General features: G+C 38.0%; 1 protein-coding gene across 4 annotated transcripts in view; it reads right to left on the bottom strand.

The window, feature by feature from the left end:
• The window catches only part of khk (ketohexokinase), a 50,975-nt gene that overhangs the window by 6,556 nt on the left and 22,119 nt on the right, over window positions 1–22,300 (bottom strand). For all 4 annotated transcript variants that reach the window (XM_072263437.1, XM_072263435.1, XM_072263436.1 and 1 more), the window contains 2 exons: window positions 11,757–11,845; window positions 31–185 (listed from right to left, as the gene is read on the bottom strand). In XM_072263437.1, coding sequence (XP_072119538.1) covers window positions 31–185; window positions 11,757–11,845 — 244 coding nt within the window. The remainder of the gene's footprint in view (window positions 1–30; window positions 186–11,756; window positions 11,846–22,300) is intronic.

The raw sequence follows: 22,300 nt of genomic DNA on the forward strand, positions 1-22,300 counted from the left end.
TTCATTGAAGCAGAACAAATTCAAACCCACCATTACAGAATGCAAATATTACAGCTGCATTGAAAGTATCTCCAGCTCCAAGAGTATCCACAAGTCTTTTAGGAGGAAATGCATTTGAATGAAAGACACCATCAGGACCCATTGCATCAGCTCCTTCCTCAGCCCATGCACAGATGAGGTATGCACTAGAGAAAAGAGAAATCAATTTAAAAGACTATAATTTATTAGCGTACTCTAACCATGGATAGTATAACTTCCTGATTTGTCAGTTCAATCTCTTAGAGTTTAATTTGCTTTTGAGCCGATGTTTGGCTGATTGAAGTGCTGGGCCAGATTGAAAAGGTCAGGGTGTCGGGGCCACAGGTGCGGTACAGGCTCGCTGCTCAGCGAGGTTTACTCGTCTCTGCGCTGAACCGAGGCTGTTGCCTGCAACAAATTGGCTCCTCCACTGACTGCAGTGATGACTGGTTTCGTGGCTGTGAACTCACTTTTGTAAACTTTAGTTCTGAATGTTTTTTTTTGCATATTGGGTTTCTTTGTTTTGTGGCTGTCTGTAAGGAGACAAATCTCAAGATTGTATAAAGTATATATAACTTAATAATAAATGAACTTTGAGATAATAATTGGAATTTGCTGGAACAGAGAATGATTGAGGAAAATACTATAAATTCTTTCTTTTCTTTCTTTTCAAATCTTTTTATTGTTGTATTATACAAAAGAAATAACACGAGTGCATCGAAGTAACAACACTTACAATATCTCAAAGGAAAAAAAATTATCTTAAAGATTGAAAAAAAAATTTTGTGATAATAAAAAAACCCTACTAAGCAGAATAAGTGTGGGGGGGGACCCCATTAGGTGTACAACCCCGGAGCCATGTGTCATACAAAAAGCTTCTAACAATAAACATCAAACCGCCATCAAGAAAGAAAAATATACCAAAAAATTTACAATTAGATCGTGGAGAAAATCTATCAATTAGCTCAAATGATAATAATGAGCAAATGAGCCCCATCTTTTCTCAAAATCAAATAAAGGTTCAAAGGTTCGACTTCTAATTTTCTCCAACCTAAGACATAGCATCATGTGAGGGAACCATTGTGACAAAGTGGGAGCTGATGTATCCTTCCACTTCAACAAAATGGCCCTTCTAGCTATCAATGTAACAAATGCAGTAGCATGTTGGTCAGGCACAGAAATACCATGAATATTTTGAGGAATTATTCCAAAAAGCACAGTTAATTTATTAGGATGTAGATTAATTTTAAGTGCTTTAGAAATTGTTGAAAAAACTGACTTCCAGAACTGTTCCAATATAGAACAAGACCAAAACATATGTGTTAGTGTAGCTATCTCAGTTTTACATCTATCACAATAACTGTCAATATTAGAAAATATTTTAGAAAGTCTCTCCTTCGTCAAATGGTAACGATGTACAATTTTAAATTGAATCAGTAAATGACTAGCACAAATCGAAGAAGAGTTAACTAACTTCAAAATCCACATCCAATCCTCCATCATAAGTCAAATTAAGTTCTTTTTCCCAATCTTGTTTAATCTTAGATAAAGGATGCTTATCCCATTGTAATAATAAATTATAAATTCTTCCAATAGAACCCTTCGTTGAAGGGTTCATTCTCATAACAGTATCTAACAGATCAGTCTCCAATATATAAGGAAAATTACTTAAGTATTTTTGTAAGAAATGTCTAACTTGATATTGCAAAAGGTGTGAGTATGAAAGAGAATATTTATCAATTAATTGTTCAAAAGACATCAATCTATCATCTTTAAATAAATTCAAAAAAGAATTAATCCTTTACTTTTCCAAAGTAAAAAAATTGGATCACTCAAAGAAGGCTTAAAAAAGTAATTTTGACAAATTAAACTGCAAAGTTTAAATTTTTTAAGATTAAAAAAATTACGGCACTGGAGCCAAATTTGTAAAGAATGCTTAATCACAAGGTATAGGTTTAAATTAGCAACTTTAGCTAATTGTATAGGTAAAGCAACTCCCAATAACGAGGTTAAATAAAACTGTTTCACAGCTTTCAGTTCCAGGTCTACCCAAATTGGCCGATTGTTCTTATCAACCCAATATAACCAAAAGGACATGTATCGCAGATTAACAGCCCAATAATACATTCTTAGTTTAGGCAAAGCAAGACCTCCATCCCTTTTCAACTTTTGTAAGTGACATTTGCTAATTCTTGGTCTTTTATTATTCCAAATAAAAGATAAAATAATAGAATCAATCCAATCAAAAAACTTCCTAGTCAAAAAAACAGGGATATTCTGAAATAAATACAAAAATTTTGGTAAAATCATCATTTTAACTATATGAATACGACCAACAAGTGAAAATGTAAGTGGACTCCATCTACTAAATAAATACTTCATAGAGTCTACTAAGGGAACAAAATTGGCTTTATAAAGATCCTTAAATTTTTTTAGTGATTATAACACCTAAATATCTAAAAGAATCTGTGACTTTTAAAGGAGTATTATCATATATAGAAGCAGAATCATTTAAAGGAAACAATTCACTTTTACTGAAATTTATTTTATATCCTGAAAAATCTCCAAATTCATTGAATAATTTTAGCAAGGCAGGAATAGATTCATCAGGATTAGATATATAAACCAATAAATCGTCAGCATAAAGGGAGATCTTATGCATGGTCTCATTCACAAAAATCCCATGGATATTTTTAGCTTCACGAAGAGCAATAGCAAGGGGTTCTAATATTAAATTAAATAACAAAGGACTTAATGGACAGCCTTGCCTTGTCCCCCGTGAAAGCTGAGAAAAAGGAGATCTACAGTTATTAGTGACAACAGTAGCAATAGGAGCTTTATATATCATTTTAATCCCGTTATTAAAATTAGCACCAAAACCAAATTTCTCTAAAACATTAAATAAATGTTTCCACTCGACTCGATCGAACGCTTTTTCAGCATCCAAAGATACAACACATTGTGGAGTTTTAAAAGAGGACGAATATATAATATTAAATTGTCTCCGAACATTTGAAAAGGAATAGCGATGCTTTACAAAGCCTGTTTGGTCTTTAAAAATAATTTTATCCAAAATATTCTCCAACTGATTGGCTATTATCTTTGACAGAATCTTAGCATTGACATTCAGTAATGAAATAGGTCTGTGTGAGGCACAATCAGTGGGATCTTTATCCTTTTTAAGAATTAAAGAAATAGAAGCCTCATTAAAAAGTAGAGGGTAAGTCACCTTTCACAAAAGAATCCTTAAATATTTCCAACATATATGGAGAAAGCAACTTTCCAAATTTTTTATAAAATTCTACAGGATAACCATCAAGTCCCGGGGCCTTACCAGATTGCATTGAAAAAATTGCTTTATGAATTTTGGCTTCATTAATTTGAGCATCAAGAGTTTTTTTGATCAACAGAAATTTTAGAAAAAGCAATCTTTTGTGAAAAAGCATTCATTTCAGAAGAATCTATTGGACATTGAGATTTATAAAGTTCAGTATAAAAATCTTGAAAAATCTTATTAATTTCTTCATATTCCTGAGCCAAGGTACCATCTTTCCTACGAATTTTCAAAATTTGCCTTTTGGCTCCAGCCATTTTTAATTGGGATGCCAGCAGTTTATTATTTTTATCTCCAGACATAAAAAATTGGCTCTTTAACTTAAGCAAATAGCCTTCAATGGGATGAGTTAATAATAGGTTATATTGTGATTGAAGTTCCACCCTTTGTTTGAATAAATCAATATTAGGGGAAATTGCATAAATATTATCTAAATCTTTAATTTGTTTTGACATTCTATCTAATTTTGCTTTAGTCTTTTTTTAAGTTTAGCTGAATAAGAAATAATCTGACCATGGAAAAATGCTTTAAATGCATCCCGTATAATTAATTTGGACGTACCCCCTATATCATTAAAAAGAAAAAAATTCTTTTATCTGGGTTTCAATGAAACTAATAAAGTCAAAATTTTACAATAATGACTGAGACATGCGCCATGGTGGACGGGCAAGGATAACATCATCAAATTCTAAAGACAGACTGAAAGGCGCATGATCAGATATAGCAAGAGTCATATTCACAATTTTTAACACTAGGCAAAAAACAGGGATCAATTATAATATAATCAATCCTTGAATATTTTTTATAGACATGTGAGAAGAAGGAATATTCTCTGTTATCGGGATGCAGATACCTCCACAATTCAATCAACCCAAAATCAATCAAAAAGGCGTTAATAAATGACGCGGAATGATTTGGAAGTCGTTGATTGGTTGAGCTCTTGTCAATCATAGGATTTAAGCAGCAGTTAAAATCCCTGCCCATTATCGGCATATATTCATTTAAATCAGGCAATAAAGCAAATACCTTTTTAAAAAAAGGATCATCTAAATTAGGACCATACAAATTGACCAAGATGACTTTTCTGTTACAGATCGCTCCTTTAACAATTAAAAATCTACCATCAGAATCTGATTCACTATCCTCTTGAGTAAATATATTAGATTTAATAAAAATAGACACACCTTTCATTTTACTCTGAGAAGTAGGGTGGAATAGCAAGCCTTTCCACCATACAAAAAATCTATTTTGATCTCCCACCCTGATATGTGTCTCCTGAGCAAAAATTATATCAGGTTGGAATCGATTAATAATTTTAAAAGTCTTTTTTCATTTAATAGGATGATTTCAACCTTGTACATTTCAATTTACTATATTAATCCATTTAAATACCATACTATAATTTTATTCTACTTTATACATGCGCAGACCACATACCAATACGGGATGATCAAAAATGGCAGCGATGAAGAATACAACCACATAAAAAACACGCATGCTCTGGAACCACCTCATGGGAAAAACTCTAAGCCCACCCATCCACACCCAGAAGCCCGAAAAAGGCAAGCGATCTATGATAGAGTTCAAAGCCACTGACCGCTCTGTCTGTATTTTCTTTCCCTCCCCCCAGTTAGTAAAAAAGTAGAGTGACCTTGCAGAAAAAACGATAAAGTCTCAGCAAAGAAAAGTATTTACATTCCATCATCTAATAAACAAGAAAGAACCAAAATAATTTTATCTCTTAGAGAGAAAAAACAACACCAGCTTTACGTTTAATATTAATCCCCTAAAAAAGCTTTAAATTTAATTATAAGATGCTATAATAAAACAGAAAAAAGTTAATAGCATATTTGACCCAGCTGAATTTTTGAAAATACTAATTAATAATATCATAAGTAATTAAACCCTCCCAAATATATATAAAAAGAAACCCTATTAGTAGGAAAAAACTACCAGTTAGTTAATTTAAAAAAGAAACAAAAAACATCAACTAGGTATTAGATTAAAGGAACAAATCCCTTTATCTTCTTTTCTCAGTCGAATGTCTAAATAACCATTTAAACAGTCATACTTGAACCATAAATCTTCTTTCCAAAAGAAAACCAATAATATGCAATAATGAACAAATCTCATTATCTTCTTTTATTAGCCTCTCAATGGAATAGCCAAGTGAACTTCATAAATCTTCTTTCCGAAATGCGAACAGTATACAGATATCCAACAACCTTTCAAATAGTTCATTCGGTAGCAGTATAGTCTGAACAAAGTCCAGTGCGGCTTTTGGATCAAAAAATGTATGAGGAGGAAAATTAGGGGGAAAAACTTCAATTCTTGTCAGATAGTGGAAAGAAGGAAACAGTTTCTTATCATATGCCTGTTTCATTACCAGAGCAAATTTTGATCTTTGTTCCATTACATAATCTTCATAGAAACGGAGCTCATATTCCATAAATCTAAAAACTATGTTTTCTTGCCTGTTGCATTATTTGAATTTTAATTTTAAAGTGATGAAAGCAAACCAGAACAGATTTTGATTTATGTGAATCCTTAAATTTGGAAGTAAACACTCTGTGTGCTCCTTCTATAAGAGGTGGCTTTGATAAAATGGTAGGAAATGAAGTATGAAAAAGCTTACCAAAGTAAGCAATTAAATCTTCATCTTCAGTTCCTTCTTGCAGCCCAACAATTCGTATAATCTTTCGGCGAGACCTAGTTTCCAGGTCTATAATCTTATTTTGATATCTTTCCTAGCAAGTTGTAGCTTCAGACAACTTTTACTTAGTTATCTTCAATTCCTCTTCATGTGTAATAACTTGAGTTTCCAAGTTTTTAAGTTTTCCCAGAAATAACTTCATTTCATTACTATTCTTTTCCAGTTGGTCTTTATTTGGTCCATTCTGATCCTTAATTGAATTGTGTCCGAACGATATCTTCAGCCCATGATGGCATTTCATCAGATCTTTCCTTTCCTATTACCTTTGTCACTAGGTTCAGACAAATTCTTCCCACTTCTTGTAGACATAGACATATTGTTCCCCCTCAGGAATCAGCAAATAAAAAATTTTAAATTTGAAGTTTAAACTAGGGGGAGAGAAAGAAAACTAAGAGCAGCACAAGATTACAGCTACTCCATTTGCAGACAGAGGCGGTCTCTCCCTATGAGTTCTTTCAAAGGCAGGTTTGTGGTATGATGGGGGGGGGATGTGATGATACTGGGTTTGCCATCCGTGAGGTTCTGAACTCAAACAAAGATCTTAAGCCCTTTCCGATATACTTAGTTGCAGGTACCCTCACTAAAGGGAGGATATCTTGCACTCAACTAGCCTTCAAAGACTAGATCACTTCCCTGGTTATCATCCACAGTGGGTTTAGCTGCCAATACCAACTTTTTGAGCACTGAGCCTGTCACCATACCAAGGAGGAGATCTTTCCAGCTAACAGAGTAGTTTAAGCACTCATTTATTTTTAGTGATACATGTTTAAATTTAGGGAAAATTCTTAAACTGATTTCAAGCACAGAGGATTTCTATCTTGTAAAAGATGTAACCATATAATATAACCATATAACAATTACAGCGCGGAAATAGGCCATCTCGGCCCTTCTAGTCCGTGTCAAACTCTTACCCTATCCTAGTCCCACCAACCTGCACTCAGCCTGTAACTCTCCATTCCTTTCCTGTCCATATATCTATCCAATTTAACTTTAAACAACAACATAGAACCTGCCTCAACCACTTCTGCTGGAAGCTCGTTCCACACAGCTACCACTCTCTGAGTAAAGAAGTTCCCTCTCATGTTACCCCTAAACTTTTGTCCTCTAATTCTCAACTCATGTCCTCTTGTTTGAATCTTCCCCACTCTCAATGGAAAAATCCTATCCACGTCGACTCTATCAATCCCCCTCATAATTTTAAACACCTCTATCAAGTCCCCCCTCAACCTTCTATGCTCCAAAGCATAAAGACCTAACTTGTTCAACCTTTCTCTGTAACTTAGGAGATGAAACCCAGGCAACATTTTAGTAAACCTCCTCTGTACTCTCTCAATTTTATTGACATCTTTCCTATAATTTGGTGGCCAGAACTGTACACAATACTCCAGATTTGGCCTTACCAATGCCTTATACAAATTCAACATTACATCCCAACTCCTATACTCAATGCTCTGATTAATAAAGGCCAGCAAACCAAAAAGCTTTCTTCACCACCCTATCCACATGAGATTCCATCTTCAGGGAATTATGCACCATTATTCCTAGACCCCTCTGTTCTAAAGCATTCTTTAATGCCCTACCATTTACCATGTATGTCCTATTTTGATTAGTTCTACCAAAATGTAACACCTCACATTTTTCAGCATTAAACTCCATCTGTCATCTTTCAGCCCACTCTTCTAACTGTCCTAAATCTCTCTGCAAGTTTTGAAAACCTACCTCATCATCCACAACACCACCTATCTTAGTATCATCTGCATACTTACTAATCCAATTTACCACCCCATCATCCAGATCATTAATATATATGACAAACAACATTGGACCCAGTACTGATCCCTGAGGCACACCGCTACACACCGTCCTCCAATCTGACACACAGCTATCCACCACTACTCTCTGGCGTCTCCCATCTAGCCACTGCTGAATCCATTTTACTACTTCCATATTAATGTCTAACGCTTGAACCTTCCTAACGAACCTTTCATTTAAAACCTTGTCAAAGGCCTTACTGAAGTCCATATAGGCAACATCCACCATTTTACCCTCATCAACTTTCTTAGTAACCTCATCAAAAAATTCAATAAGGTTTGTCAAACAAGACCTTTCACGCACAAATCCATGTTGACTGTTCATAATCAGACCCTGTCTATCCAGAAAATTATATATACCATCTCTAAGAATACTTTCCATCAATTTACCAACCACTGACATCAAGCTCACAGGCCGATAATTGGCAGGTTTACTCTTAGAACCCTTTTTAAACAATGGGACCATATGAGCAATACGCCAGTCCTCCGGCACCATTCCCATTTCTAATGACATTTGAAATATTTCTGTCAGAGCCCCTGCTATTTCTACACTAACTTCCCTCAAAGTCCTAGGGAATATCCTGTCCGGACCCGGAGACTTATCCACTTTTATATTCTTTAAAAGTGCCAGTACTTCCTCTTCTTTAGTTGTCGTACTTTCCATTAACTACCCTTCTTGTTTCCTTTACCTTACACAATTCAATATCCTTCTCCTTAGTGAATACCGAAGAAAAGAAATTGTTCAAAATCTCCCCCATCTCTTTTGGCTCCGTACATAGCCGTCCACTCTGATTCTCCAAGGGACCAATTTTATCCCCCACTATCCTTTTGCCACTAACATAACTATAGAAACCCTTTGGATTTATTTTCACCTTACTTGCCAAAGCAGCCTCGTATCTTCTTTTAGCTTTTCTAATTTCTTTCTTAAGATTCTTTTTACATTCTTTATATTCTTTGAGTACCTCATTAACTCCAAGCTGCCTATATTTATTGAAGATCCCTCTCTTTTTTTGAACCATGTTTCTATTATCTCTTGAAAACCATAGCTCTCTCAAACTTTTAACCTTTCCTTTCAACCTAACAGGAACATAAAGATTCTGAACCCTCAAAATTTCACCTTTAAATGACTTCCATTTCTCTGTTACGTCCTTCCCATAAAACAAATTTTCCCAATCCACTCTTTCTAAATCCTTTCACATCTCCTCAGTGTTAGCCTTTCTCCAATCAAAAATCTCAATCCTAGGTCCAGTCCTATCCTTCTCCATAATTACACTGAAACTAATTGTATTGTGATCACTGGACCCGAAGTGCTCCCCAACAAATACCTCCGTCACCTGTCCTGTCTCATTCCCTAACAGGAGATCCAACACTGCCCCTTCTCTAGTTGGTACTTCTGTGTATTGCTTCAAAAAACTATCCTGCACACATTTTACAAACTCCAAACCATCCAGCCCTTTTACAGAATGGGCTTCCCAGTCTATGTGTGGAAAATTAAAATCTCCCACAATCACAACCTTGTACTTACTACAAATATCTGCTATCTCCTTATAAATTTGCTCCTCCAGTTCTCAGTCCCCATTAGGTGGTCTATAATACACCCCTATAAGCATCACAACACCTTTCCCATTCCTCAATTCCACCCAAATAGCCTCCCTAAACGAGCCCATTAATGTATCCTGCCAGAACACCGCTGTTATATAATCTCTGACAAGCAATGCAACACCTCCCCCTCTTGACCCTCCTATTCTATCACACCTGAAGCAATGAAATCCTGGAATATTCAGTTGCCAATCACACCCCTCCTGCAACCACGTTTCACTAATAGCTACAACATCATATTTCCAATTATCAATCCATGCTCTAAGATCATCCACCTTTCTGACAATGCTCCTAGCATTAAAATAGATGCATTTAAGAAACTCTCCACCTCCCACTCGCTGTTTATCCTTAATTGAGCAAACAACTTGGTTATCTTCTTCTTCTTTTTCCCCTACATCAACCTCCCCTCTCCTAGTCTCCTTAATTTTTTTATTAAAAAACGAGTGAGGTGAAGAGGGTTTGATTTTTTTATTTTTTTCACTGTTATTTGAAGAGAGGGGGAAGTATGAGTGTGAGGGCAGCTTGTTGTTTTCAGTGCCGGATGTGGGAGGTAGTGGAGTCTCCAAGCCTCCCGGATATCCACACTGCGCCAGGTGCGTCCAGATGCAGCTCCTAAGAGACTGCGTTAGGAAATGGAGCTGCAGCTCGATGACCTTCGTCTTATCAGGGAGAGTGAGGAGTTCATAGAGAGAAGTTACAGACAGGTGGTCACACCGGAGCCACGGGAGGCAGACAAGTGGGTCAAGGTTAGGAGGGGGAATAGGAAGAATAAAGTAATAGAGAGTACCCCTGTGGCTGTGGCTGTGCCCCTTGACAATAAGTACTCCTGTTTGAGTACTGTTGCGGGGGGGCATCTTACCTGTGGGAAGCAACACTGACCGTGCCTGTTATTTAATAAATAAGATTTCCAAATTATATGTGATTTCTAAAATACAGGTACAATTCAAAGAGGCTAAAAAGAAATATGAATGATTTGCAGAGAAATAAGTTGTCTATCACAAAAATCAAAGAAAGAGAAATGGATTTCTAGACACCCCATCTTTCTGTCATCCTTCTTGTCATCCCTTGACCATTCCTAACAATGGAATGTTAAGAATGGTCAAGGGTCTTTGTTGCCACTTCAGTGACTTCACACATATGGTTAAAAAGCTTCTGGTGACAGAGCTCACAAAACACCCAACATTAATGCTGTGAGGCCTGACTCTCTGAGTACACAAATCTTCCAACTATTGATAGATCCACTATTTGAAGTACTACACGATAGTATCAATGGTCTGCAATCTTTCTTGATCTAAATAACTTAATGAGTGTTGTCGAGCTTGATGCAGGCCAATTAACATAATTTCATCTTTTGAGCAGCCAGCCCCATGCTGCGGGCCAGCAGTTAGTGCACTATGGACAGTGCTGTTTGTTTACAAAGCTGTCCCTTTAACTTCAGACCAATTACTATTTGCAATTTACATTAAGAACCGAAGACTAGCTCCTGTTTATAACGAAATGCTGCACAAAGAATATTGGTTAGAAGCTTAACTTATTCAAAACCAACTTTCTGATCTCCAGAATTGTCAGCCGCTGTGCCAGAAAGGAACCCCAACCCTGGACAATAAATATTCATCACAAAGGGAATAGAAGTTTATGGTGATAACTTAAATGGCTAAAGGAAAGAGGAGTGTAAAGGATCCCATTAACATTCGTATGGACAGATTGGCCGAAGGACCAAATTTGGTGGTTATTCTCCAAGGCATGCCAACGGTCTAGCATGGTTATACTGACATAAATACTTGAAACTCCTTTGCAACAACATTGAAAACAAATGGTCAGAATCAGAATCAGTTTTATTATCACTGGCATGTGATGTGAAATTTATTAACTTAGCAGCAGCAGTTCAATGCAATACATAATCTAGCAGAGAAAAAAATAATAAATAAACAAATAAATCAATTATGTATATTGGATAGATTTTTAAAAAACATGCAAAAACAGAAATACTGTATATTAAAAAGTGAGGTAGTGTCCAAAGATTCAATGTCCATTTAGGAATCGGATGGCAGAGGAGAAGAAGCTGTTCCTGAATCGCTAAGTGTCTGCCTTCAGGCTTCTGTACCTCCTTCCTGATGGTAACAGTGAGAAAAGGGCATGCCCTGGGTGCTGGAGGTCTTTAATAATGGATGCCCCCTTTCTGAGACAGAAAGGTAGTGTGGCAATAAACATAATGTACTGGTCTTTATGTCCAATACTGCACAGTAAAAGCAGTTGAATTTGTGTCTTCAATTGCACTTACCCAGGTTTCACCCGACTGTAAAGTCCTTTTACTGCTTCTGATGCTGAATTATATCCAAAGTGTCTGGCAGTATCTTTGCTGACAAAGACCTATGGAGTGCAGAAACAAAGTAGAAATATCTTTGCTTGAAAGCAAGCAGATGTTGCTGCATGATAGATTTTATTATTTTTAACTATAGACTCTTTTTCTATTTTAGCTGTTCTCTGATGATTTGTCCAAATAACAATTTGTGAAAATACATCTCATAAGTTTTTCTCTGTCTTCATTCATTTCATTTTGATGCAAACATCATTTTAACATATATTTTATAGTCTACCATCAAGCAGTTTTATGGAAGGTCTAGCCCTGAAAAATTATGGTCCGCCCATTATTTTTGCAGTTTCATTTCCATTTCTAGATGCTATAATGAATGTACACTCCACCTGAAGCTTCATGTCTTCAGTCCATCTCTGACTTAGGTGTTCCTTTAAATGGAATAAGATAGAGTAGAAACTTCCATTACTCCATTTTTACAAAAAATCTCCAAGGGCTGGCTGATACTGCAGCAGTTTTCAGAACTCCAGTTTCACTTCTTCTTATGAAACTTAATGGTGGTTGGCAGACCAACATAAGGTGCATTACCGCCACCTTCTGAGTTGGAGTGTGGAGCAAAGAGACAGGAAGTATACCCACTAAATTCTGCACCAAAAAAATCTCAAATAATATCAAAAAGTCTAATACTTTTTAGAAAGTCAAATACACACTTATATACTTTATGGTGACAGTGATATCCTAACAAACTTCCCATGTTAAGCTGTCTGTCTCAAAGAACTCAATTCAGCAATTAAGTATTTCTTTTGCACCTCATAGGAACTGCATTCAAACAGTATATGCTACATCTTCTATTGACAAGTACAAGGGGTGATTGATAAGTTCGTGGCCTAAGGTAGAAGGAGATGAGTTATTAACTTCAAACATTTTGCATAATGACTCAAAAAGTTGAACTGCATGTACATGTCACGAGAGCCGTATAACTCATCTCCTACCTTAGGCCATGAACTTAACAATCACCCCTGCTATGGACACTTCCTAGAGGTCCAAGATCCTTATGCTCCATGACCGCTGGACTAAGTGTGTAAATGTAGGAGGAGACTATGTTGAAAAATAAATGTGCTATGTTTTCTAAAATTGACTCCTTCTACCTTAGGCCATGAACTTATCAATCACCCCCCCTCCCCCCGTCTACTCATTACAGATGCCCGTATCATGCATTTAATTCTGAACAGGGAATTATTCCATCTAGCATGTCTAATATGCAAGTATAACTGCTTTCTTTCTATACTCATCGCCCATCTGTTTTTCCATCATCCTCAGAATTTTATATAAATGCCATCCTTTCTTTTCCTTATGCCTCTTCTGTTGCCACAGTGATTGAACAGACTTTTAAATTATGGCTTTCACCTCCCTTTATGCAAAGGCACCGCTACATTTACATCCTGGATTTTAAGTGATTGTTTGGCAAGAACGTTTGCCATTTCGTTTCCTTTCCGACGTGGGCAGGAACCCATAAGAAATATATACACAGGCCTAGACCCTGCTGTCTCAACAAATGTTGTCCAATCTCAAGAAGAGTCTCTGGCCTAGAACTTGAAGTATCTGTTTTAATAGATGTCAAGACAGAGAAAGAATCAGAGCGCAGAACTGCATAATCAGGGTGTACCTCTTTGACCCATTCTAAGGTGACAATTATAGCAACCGAATTAGATGTGAATACTGATAACTTTGTCTGATAACCTTTTCTTAATAGTCACCTGAAACTTTGGAACATAAACAGAAACACCTGCACGACGTGTCACTGGATCTTTTGAACTATCTATGTCGATATGTATGAATCCGTAATATCTACCTAGCATGTATTGCTGAACTTCCTGTGCCCCGATAACAATCACTCCTCATTTTGATCGTTTCCTGAAGGCCCACGCAGGCAAAGGGGAAAAGAAAACCATGGAGGAGTGACACTGGGGTACACTGCGATCATAATCAACATTAAGCAACCCAAGATCTTGTGCCCATTCATTTTCCATACACTCAAAACTGGAGACCTTCTAAATACAGTGTTCCCAACACTCTACTAATGTTGCCAATATTGGATGACCAACTTCATGTCCTCTTACAGTAACCCAATAAATCACTGCTAACTGTAACTTGTTTCCCAAACTTTTTTAGCCTAACACACCTCTAAAGCACTTTCATACTTGCCAACGCCTCCCTAAAACACCTTCATAGTTGCCAACACCCCCAAAATACCTTCATAGTTGCCGACACCCCCCAAAACACCTTCATACTTGCCAACACCCCCTAAAGCACGTTCATACTTGCCAACGTCCCCCTAAAGCACCTTCATACTTTCCAACACCTCTTAGGCACAATATACTTTCCAGTCCCCCGTAGTGTAAAAACGTGTCTACCAGATGCTAACATGAGAAAAACTATTCTGCTTTAAATTTTTAATTTTCTTTAAGCTTAGCTTACACAGTACCTGTGCACTATACAGCAGCTTCAATATCAATGTGATCCTTAAGCTTAATGGTTTTTAACAAGAGTTGAAATATCTGGTTCAAGTTGTGCCAGCAAAAGCCTTAACTTCCCATGTATATCGATGTCCAAGTGATTTCTGCTTTTGTAAGTATGTAGTTCACTGCACTGAAGCATCTTTCAACAAGGTCGGAGGATGGAACTGCAATGAAGGGCAGTTTAGCTCTTTCCAAAGACCAGGAAACTTCATACGACAGTGTAGCCACATACCACAAAAGCTGATATTTTTGGAAAGCATTTTTGCTTCTGCATCATTCTGAGTTTTGATAATTTCTTCTTGCAAGCTCTTTTCCTGCTCTTCCACCTTGCAAAGAAATGGGTTAATTACCCAGTCCTGAATTTCCAGATTGTTCAAATCCTTAAATCGATTCTGAAAATCCTTCTTCAGTGGCTGTAGGTGTAAGCAGTACTCTTATAAATCACATCTGTGAAAGAGAGTGCCATACTTTCCTTGCAGAAAAACTGTGAGAACATTCTTATCCCAATGTTTTGCAATATTTCCAATTTTCTGATACATTTTGCCTGGATTAAATTGAGATTCTCACCCTACAGTTTCATACTTAGAATGTTCATTTTGTTGTACAGATCAGCTCAGTGTGCCACATCTCTGTGTAGTTTAATCTTGTTTCCCAAGTTCTTGTTGTCTTTGAGCAAAAATTCAACCAGTGTCAAAAAGAGCAAAGAAACTTTTTAAGCAGCAGCATTTTGACAGCCAGCGCACTTCAGTGTGAAGAAGCATCCAAACTCTTCATTATCTTGCCATAACTGTTGAAATATTCTGCTATTTAATGGGTGAGTTTTAATTTGTTAATTGCAGATATGCTTAAAAAAGTCATGCTTGTAACAAGGCGCTAGATGAGGTTTCTGGCTGTGAGGTGTTGACGCTGAATTACACAATGGATTGAAAACAGACTTGGAACTTCTTTTTTAATAAATGCCACTAAACCAGCATGATAACCTGTCATATATGGTGCTCCATCTGTTGCACAAGAAATTATGTTCCTAATTGGAATAGTTTTATTCTCAATATACATTTTGAGCTCATCATAGATTGATTCTCTGTTGATATTTGTTTTTAATTTTTTACAAGAGAGAATCTCTTCATAAACATTTCCATTTTTGATAAACCATACATATGCCATTAGCAATGCCTCATTGTCTCGCACAGTTGACTTGTCCGGTTGTATTCCAAATTCTGTTTTTTGTAGTTCTGTGCATAGACAATACCCAATGTCTTAACTTTTTTTGTCAATACGATGAACTACAAAGTTATTACTGAGAGGAACTGATTTTAAAATACTGGTATCCATTTTGAGGACAGTGGTGAGCATTTCTGATACAGCAGGCATTATTAATCTTTCACCTATTATATGAGATTTTCCACACTTTGCTATTATTTTGGAAATGTTATAAGAAGCAATGAGACCACGATCAAGGTCATTTTTAGCTTTCTTGGCAAATGACTTAAATGTGAAACGCTTTTCAAATGCTTCTTTCATCTTCTGGAACTGAGTAACACCATAAGTAGCCATTTCAGGGTGTCTTTTATAGAAGTGTTCCTGCAGTCTTGATGTTTTCATGGCTTCATTAGACAGAACAGTATTACAAATGAGACACATGGGGCGTCGCTGATCTGACGGGAACAGAACAAAATTATACTCCAGGTATGTAACATTGTATTGATGCACTTTCTGTAGTTTCTTCTTTTTTAGCAAGATTAGAATTCAAGGCTTCACCGCCTTCAGGCTCAGAGATCGTGCTTTACACATGTATCCATCATTAATGGGGCTAAATTAAAATAAAAAATTAACACAAACTGGGAATGCTGATCAGATGTTGATGATGGCAGTGAATTGACGTGGTCCATCAGGTCTCATGCCTCAAAATAGGGTCACGCTTACCGCCCCCCGCAAGAATCTTGAACTCCCTCAGACAACTTCTTCCTCTAACACTCCCCTAGGACACGTAACCGCCCCCTTGGGGAGGGTGGGAATCACGGATGTAAGGGTACTTCACCTATTTCTACTAGCAATTCTCTTTAATATTGTATGAAAGATGAACAGGAGTAAACACTGCCTAACTTTCCTAAAAGCTTAAACCTGCTCCCTTGCAGCAGTTTTACATTCATCTGTCCACCTGGGAACAGCTTTCCTTTTATTACCTCCCATCAGTCTGGGAATTGATTTCTTCACTATTGAGTCGAGTACAGAGCACAGGGTATTATTACTCAACTGGATATCCTCCAAAACCAAATTATCAGGAAATCTACTTTCACATAACTCATCAAATGCATCCCAAGTTGCCTTTTTAAAATCCTGTATGGGGATATGAGAACCTTTCCTCTGATACACATCTATACCTATTGTACAGATAATGACGAAATGATCACTCCCCACTGTTTTATCATTATACATTTTCCAGTTACACACATTTGTTATATCCTCAGATACCGGCATAAGATCTAAAGCAAAAACAGTGTTAAATAGATTTATCCTTATACTCCTTCCATCATTCAAGCACACCAAACACTTTTCTTTAACCACCATCCCATTCACAATTGTGTCACTACAATCCATATTGTACTATGAGCATTAAAATCCCCACACTATATAACCTCACTTTTCCCATTCCCCCCCCCCCAACACTTTCTAATGTATCAGGTGTTAATCTTTCATAATGGTTATAAAAATTCACTATTTTTACTATTCTTTCCCCAAATTTGAACCCCAACTGACTCATAAACAACTCCAATCTCCAAAGCTCTATATGCTATCCCACTTTGGACAAAATTAGCCACTCCTCCATTGCCCATTTTCCAATTGCGTCTTAATAAACATAATCTCATATCTTAAAACTTGGACAAGATTTCAACTAGGTTTCCTGTATACATATAACATCGAGTTTATTTGGTAAATCTTTAATAAATTTCTTAAACTTTGACCATTAGCTAACAGGCTTCTAGCATTCCATTGTAAGATTAGAAAACCATTAACAACCCTCCTTTGAAGTCTGAACATTATTTACTCCTCCTTGCAAGGCATTACTAATAACTTCTGGAGTTAAATCTTTTATCTGTAGATGTTATTCTGCAGCTTTTAATAAAATTCTGATTTTTTCTGTTATACCTACTTTTAGTCAGTGCTGTACATTTGCTATGAAAGTGATAAGCTTTAGTTCATCAACAACCAGAGAATCCTTTGTTATACGATCATGCACTTTACACACTGTCTTTAAACTATCACCATTCTGGATATTAATAGGCCTCATCGACACCGACTTTTGTACTTTCCACAGGGCCTCTGCATATTTGCTGAATCAAAGGTGGTGACAAATCAGCATATAGGAGGGCGATTGAAAATCTGGCTGAGTGGTGTCATAATAACAATCATTTACTCAATGTGAGCAAGACCAAACAGCTGATTATTGACTACAAGAGGAGGAAACCAGAGGCCCATGAGCTAGTCCTCATCAGAGGATCAGAAGTGGAGAGGGTCAGCAATTTTAAGTTCCTAGGTGTTATTATTCCAGAGGTCCAGCACATAAGTGCAATTCCCAATAAAGCATGGCAGTGGCTCTACTTCCTTAGGAGTTTGTGAAGATTTGGAAGGCGTCTAAAACTTTGACAAACTACTATAGATGTGTAGTGGAGAATATATTGACTGACTGCATCACAGCCTAGTGTGGAAACACCAATGTCCTTGAATGGAAAGTCCTACAAAAAGTAGTGGGTATGACCCAGTGCATCATGGGTAAAGCTCCCCCCCCCCCCGACCCCCGCCACCATTGAGCATATCTACACGAAATGTTGCTGCGGGGAAGCAGCATCATCATCAGATAGATCAGACAAAACATCTCCTCACTGACAATCAACACTCTTGCCAGATGATTGGCACTGTCAGGGGTGGGCCATGTTTCCATGATGCAAAGTATACAGCAGTCTCTAATGTCCCTCTGGTACTACTATCTTGCTCTGAGGTCTTCAATTTTATTTTCCAGAGACTACATAGTTGGAGGTGGGGGTCCAAGGCCCTTGTTTCAATCGTACCTGGAACCCAAAATGTCTTGTGCACTTCTGTTTGCTTAAAGGGGAAATGTACTTGTGTTGGGTCTGCTGACTTTTGAGGATTGACAGATTTTTAAACATCTTAAAATGACGTTACTTACTGCAGTACCCATGGCTCTTACTGTGGGTTTCATCAGCAGTAGTGCTAAACGTGAATATTTGATGATTCCCTTTGGAGCCACATACAATGAGTTGCTACTTATTGGCGTCAACAACCCATACGCCTTCTTAACCACCTTATCAACCTTCACGGCAACTTTTGAGAGATCTATGGACGTGGACCCCAAGATCCTTTTGTCCCTCCGCACTGCTAAGAATCCTACCATGTTACTTTGCCTTCAACTTCGCCCTTCCAAAGTGTATCACTTCACACTCTTATCGACTGAACCCCATCTGCATCTTCGTAGTCCAGCTCTTCATCCTATCAATGTGATAACCTTTTACAAGATGTACAACACCACTAATTTTCATGTCATCTGTAAATTAATTAACCTGCCCTTCCACTTCCTCATGCAAGAGGAAGGGGTCCAAGAACAGATTCCTGCAGAACACAATTGGTCACTGACCTCCCAGCAGAATATGCTCCATGTACCACCACACATTCCTTCCGTGGGCAAAGCAATTCTGAATCCATGCAGCCAAGTTACCCTGGATCCCATGCCTCCTGACTTTCTCAATGCCTACCATGGAGAACCCTGTCAAATGCCTTACTAAAACTTAGAGCATGTGGAATTATGATGTTGCAGCCATTAGTGGTTGCAGGAGGGTTAGGACTGCTAGCTCAATATTCTGATGTTTCAGACATGATCGTGGGGGCGGGGTCACATTATTCATCGGGGAAAATGTCACAGAAGTGCTCAGAGAAGACGTATTCGAAGGCTTGTCTACTGTTGAATTATGGGTGAAACCAAGAATAAGAAAGGGATGGCCATGTATATGAATCTATATTTTAGACCTCCCAATAGTCAGTGGGATTTAGAAGAGCAAGTTTGTAGAGACAGCAGACAGTTGAAAGAACTGTAAGGTTGTAATAGCAGACGAGTTTAACTTTCCACATTGACTAGAATTCTTATACTGAATGAAGTAGTTTGTCAAATGTGTTCAGGAAAGTTTCCTTAATCAATACGTGGAGGTCTCAACTAGAAAAAGCATGATACCATACCTCTCCTTGGGGAATGAGACAGTTCACATAACAGAAGTGTGTGGAGAGGGATACTTTGGATATGGTGATCATAATTACTTTAGTTTGTAGATGTGAAGAATAGGACTGGTCATCGGGTTGAGATTCTAAATTGGAGAAAGGCTAATCTTGATGGCATCAGAAGTGACCTGGCAGGCATGCACTGGGATAGGTTTTCTACTAAGAGAAATGGGTTGATAAATGGAAGGACTTCAATAGAGAAATATTGAAGGTACAGAATCTGTATGTTCCTGTTAGAATAAGCGGCAAGGCAGACAGTTTTAGAGAACTTTGGTTACTGAGAGATATTGAGGCCTGGTTAAGGAAAAGAAGGAAGCACACATCAGTCATAGGCATTTGGGATCAAAGAAGGCACTAGGAGTATAAGAAATCTAAGAGAATGCTTGAGAGCAATCAGGAGGGGTAAAAACGGACATGCGGTTGCACTGGCAGACAAGGTAACAGACAAATTCTATAGCTAATGTTATGAGACTGTGGTTGAGAAGGATAATAAATCAGCCTTGATTGTATAGCAGAACAGACCCAATGGGCTGAATAGCCTAATTCTGCTCCTATGTCTTGTGGTCTAAGAGCATACATGTAGCAAGGAACAAAGTTGGTCTTCTTGAAGATCAATGTGGTCTTCCATAAGATATTAAATGAATTTTTTGCATTTGTATTTACTCAGGAGATAGATACAGAGACTATATAATCAAGGTGTGGGTAGAGACTGTATTCAGATTCCAGGAGGAGATGCTGGCTACATTGTAATGAATCGGGGTGGATAAATCCCCCGGGCCTGGTAAGGTGTCCTCTTGAACTTTGTAGGGTACAGACAGATATTTACAACATTCTTAGTCAGGGGCGAGCTGCTAGACGATGGCTGGATAACTAAGCTTGTTCCTTTGTTCAAGAAAGGCAGAATAAATTGGCAAATTATAGGCTGGTGAACCTGATGTCAGTTGTGGGTAAATTATTAGAAAGTATTCTAATGGACAGATAGGTGGGGCCTGATTAGGGACAGTCAAGTCAACATAGCTTTGTGCATGGTAGGTCACATCTAACCAATCCTGTAGATTTTTTCGAGGAAGTTAACAGGAAAGTTGAAGGAAAGGCAATGGACAAATTCTACACAGACTTTAGCAAGGCCTTTGACCAAATCCCACATGGGAGGCTGGTCCAGAAGGTTAAGTCACTTGGCTTTCAGGATTAAGTAGTCAGTGGCTTCAACATTGGTTTAGCGGGAGAAACCAAAGTGGTAACAATTAGTTGTTTCCCTGATTGGAGGCCTGCGACTAGTGTAGGGATCAGTGCTGGGTCCATTGCTATTTATCACCTATGTGAATGATGTAGATGGGTTAAATTGGATGAGCAAATTTGCAGATGACACTACGATTTGGGGCTATCAAAACAGCAGCATGATCCCGCCTTCCTGGGGAGAAGGTGCTGAAAATAAAGGTGGAATTTAAGGCAGATAATCAAGACGATGACAAGATGGAATACAGAGAGGAAGTGGAGAAGCTGGTGGATTGGTGTGAAAAGAACAACCTAAGCCTAAACTTGGAGAAGACAAAGGAAATCTTTGTGGACTTCAAGGAGATCATCTTCCTCTGTGAATACATGGCTCCTCTGTAGAGAGAGAGTTAAGTGCACCAAGTTCCTGGGAGTTCACATCATAGGTGACTTCACCTGGTCACTTAATATCACCTCCCTGAACAAGAAGGCACAGCAGCACCTCTATTTCCTTAAGAAGACTGAGGAAAGCAAGGTTCCCAACCCCGAACTTAACTGTGTTTTACAGGAGCACCACTGAGAGCATCCTGACAAGTTGCGTCTCCATCTGGTACGGGAGCAGTCGAGCATCGGAGATGGGGCTGTAAAGAGTTTTGTCACATCAGCCTTTAAGTCAAAGCAGGGAGTAGAGGAGTTGAAATATGTTGCAGTTGTCTAAGATATCGGTAAGACCGAATTTGGATTATTCTGTGCTGTTCTAGACACCTACCACAGAAAAGATTGAAAGAGAACAAAGGAAATTTACAAGGATGCTGTGAGGAGTTGAGTTACAGGGATGGGTTAGGGCTTCATTTCCTGGCGTACGGGAAAACTAGGGGAGATCTTGCTGACACGTCCAACACTGAGGGGCATAGATGGGATGAAGGCTTTTCCCTCTCAGGTTGGGTGAGACTAGAACCTGAGATCATAGGTTGGAGTGAAAGATGAAATATTTAAGAGGAACTTGAGGGGATCTTCACTCAGTGGTTGGTGCAAATATGGAATGATCTTTCAGCAGAAGTGGTGATGTGGGTTTAATTGCAAAATTTAGGAGAAGTTTCAGGAAGTTTGAAGAAATGATAGTGGCACATTTGAATGCAGCAGCCTCCTGGGGGCCAACCAAAAGTTTAAAAAGTATTTTTTATGGTCATAAGACTATATTGGACTCCCAAGAACAACGGGTACAGCAGGACTACCGCATCAGTGATCTGTTCGTTGTTCAGAGCAGCCAGCGCTCGGGCTGGGAGAAGGAACAACCAGTGCTTGGGCCGGAGACGGTTCTGAGAAACTGACCTGGGTGTAGACCATCCTGCAGTTTGCTACTCGAAATCATCGGAGTTGGTGCGCTAAAGCAGCATGCAATGTAACTGTGAGTGACTGTCTTGGATGTTTCTCTTGCAATTGCAAGACCCTGTTGGACATTGATGATGTAAGATGCCACAGGCCTGTTACCCT

This window comes from Mobula birostris, chromosome 7, assembly GCF_030028105.1.
Source record: "Mobula birostris isolate sMobBir1 chromosome 7, sMobBir1.hap1, whole genome shotgun sequence".
NCBI classification, from domain to species: domain Eukaryota; kingdom Metazoa; phylum Chordata; class Chondrichthyes; order Myliobatiformes; family Myliobatidae; genus Mobula; species Mobula birostris.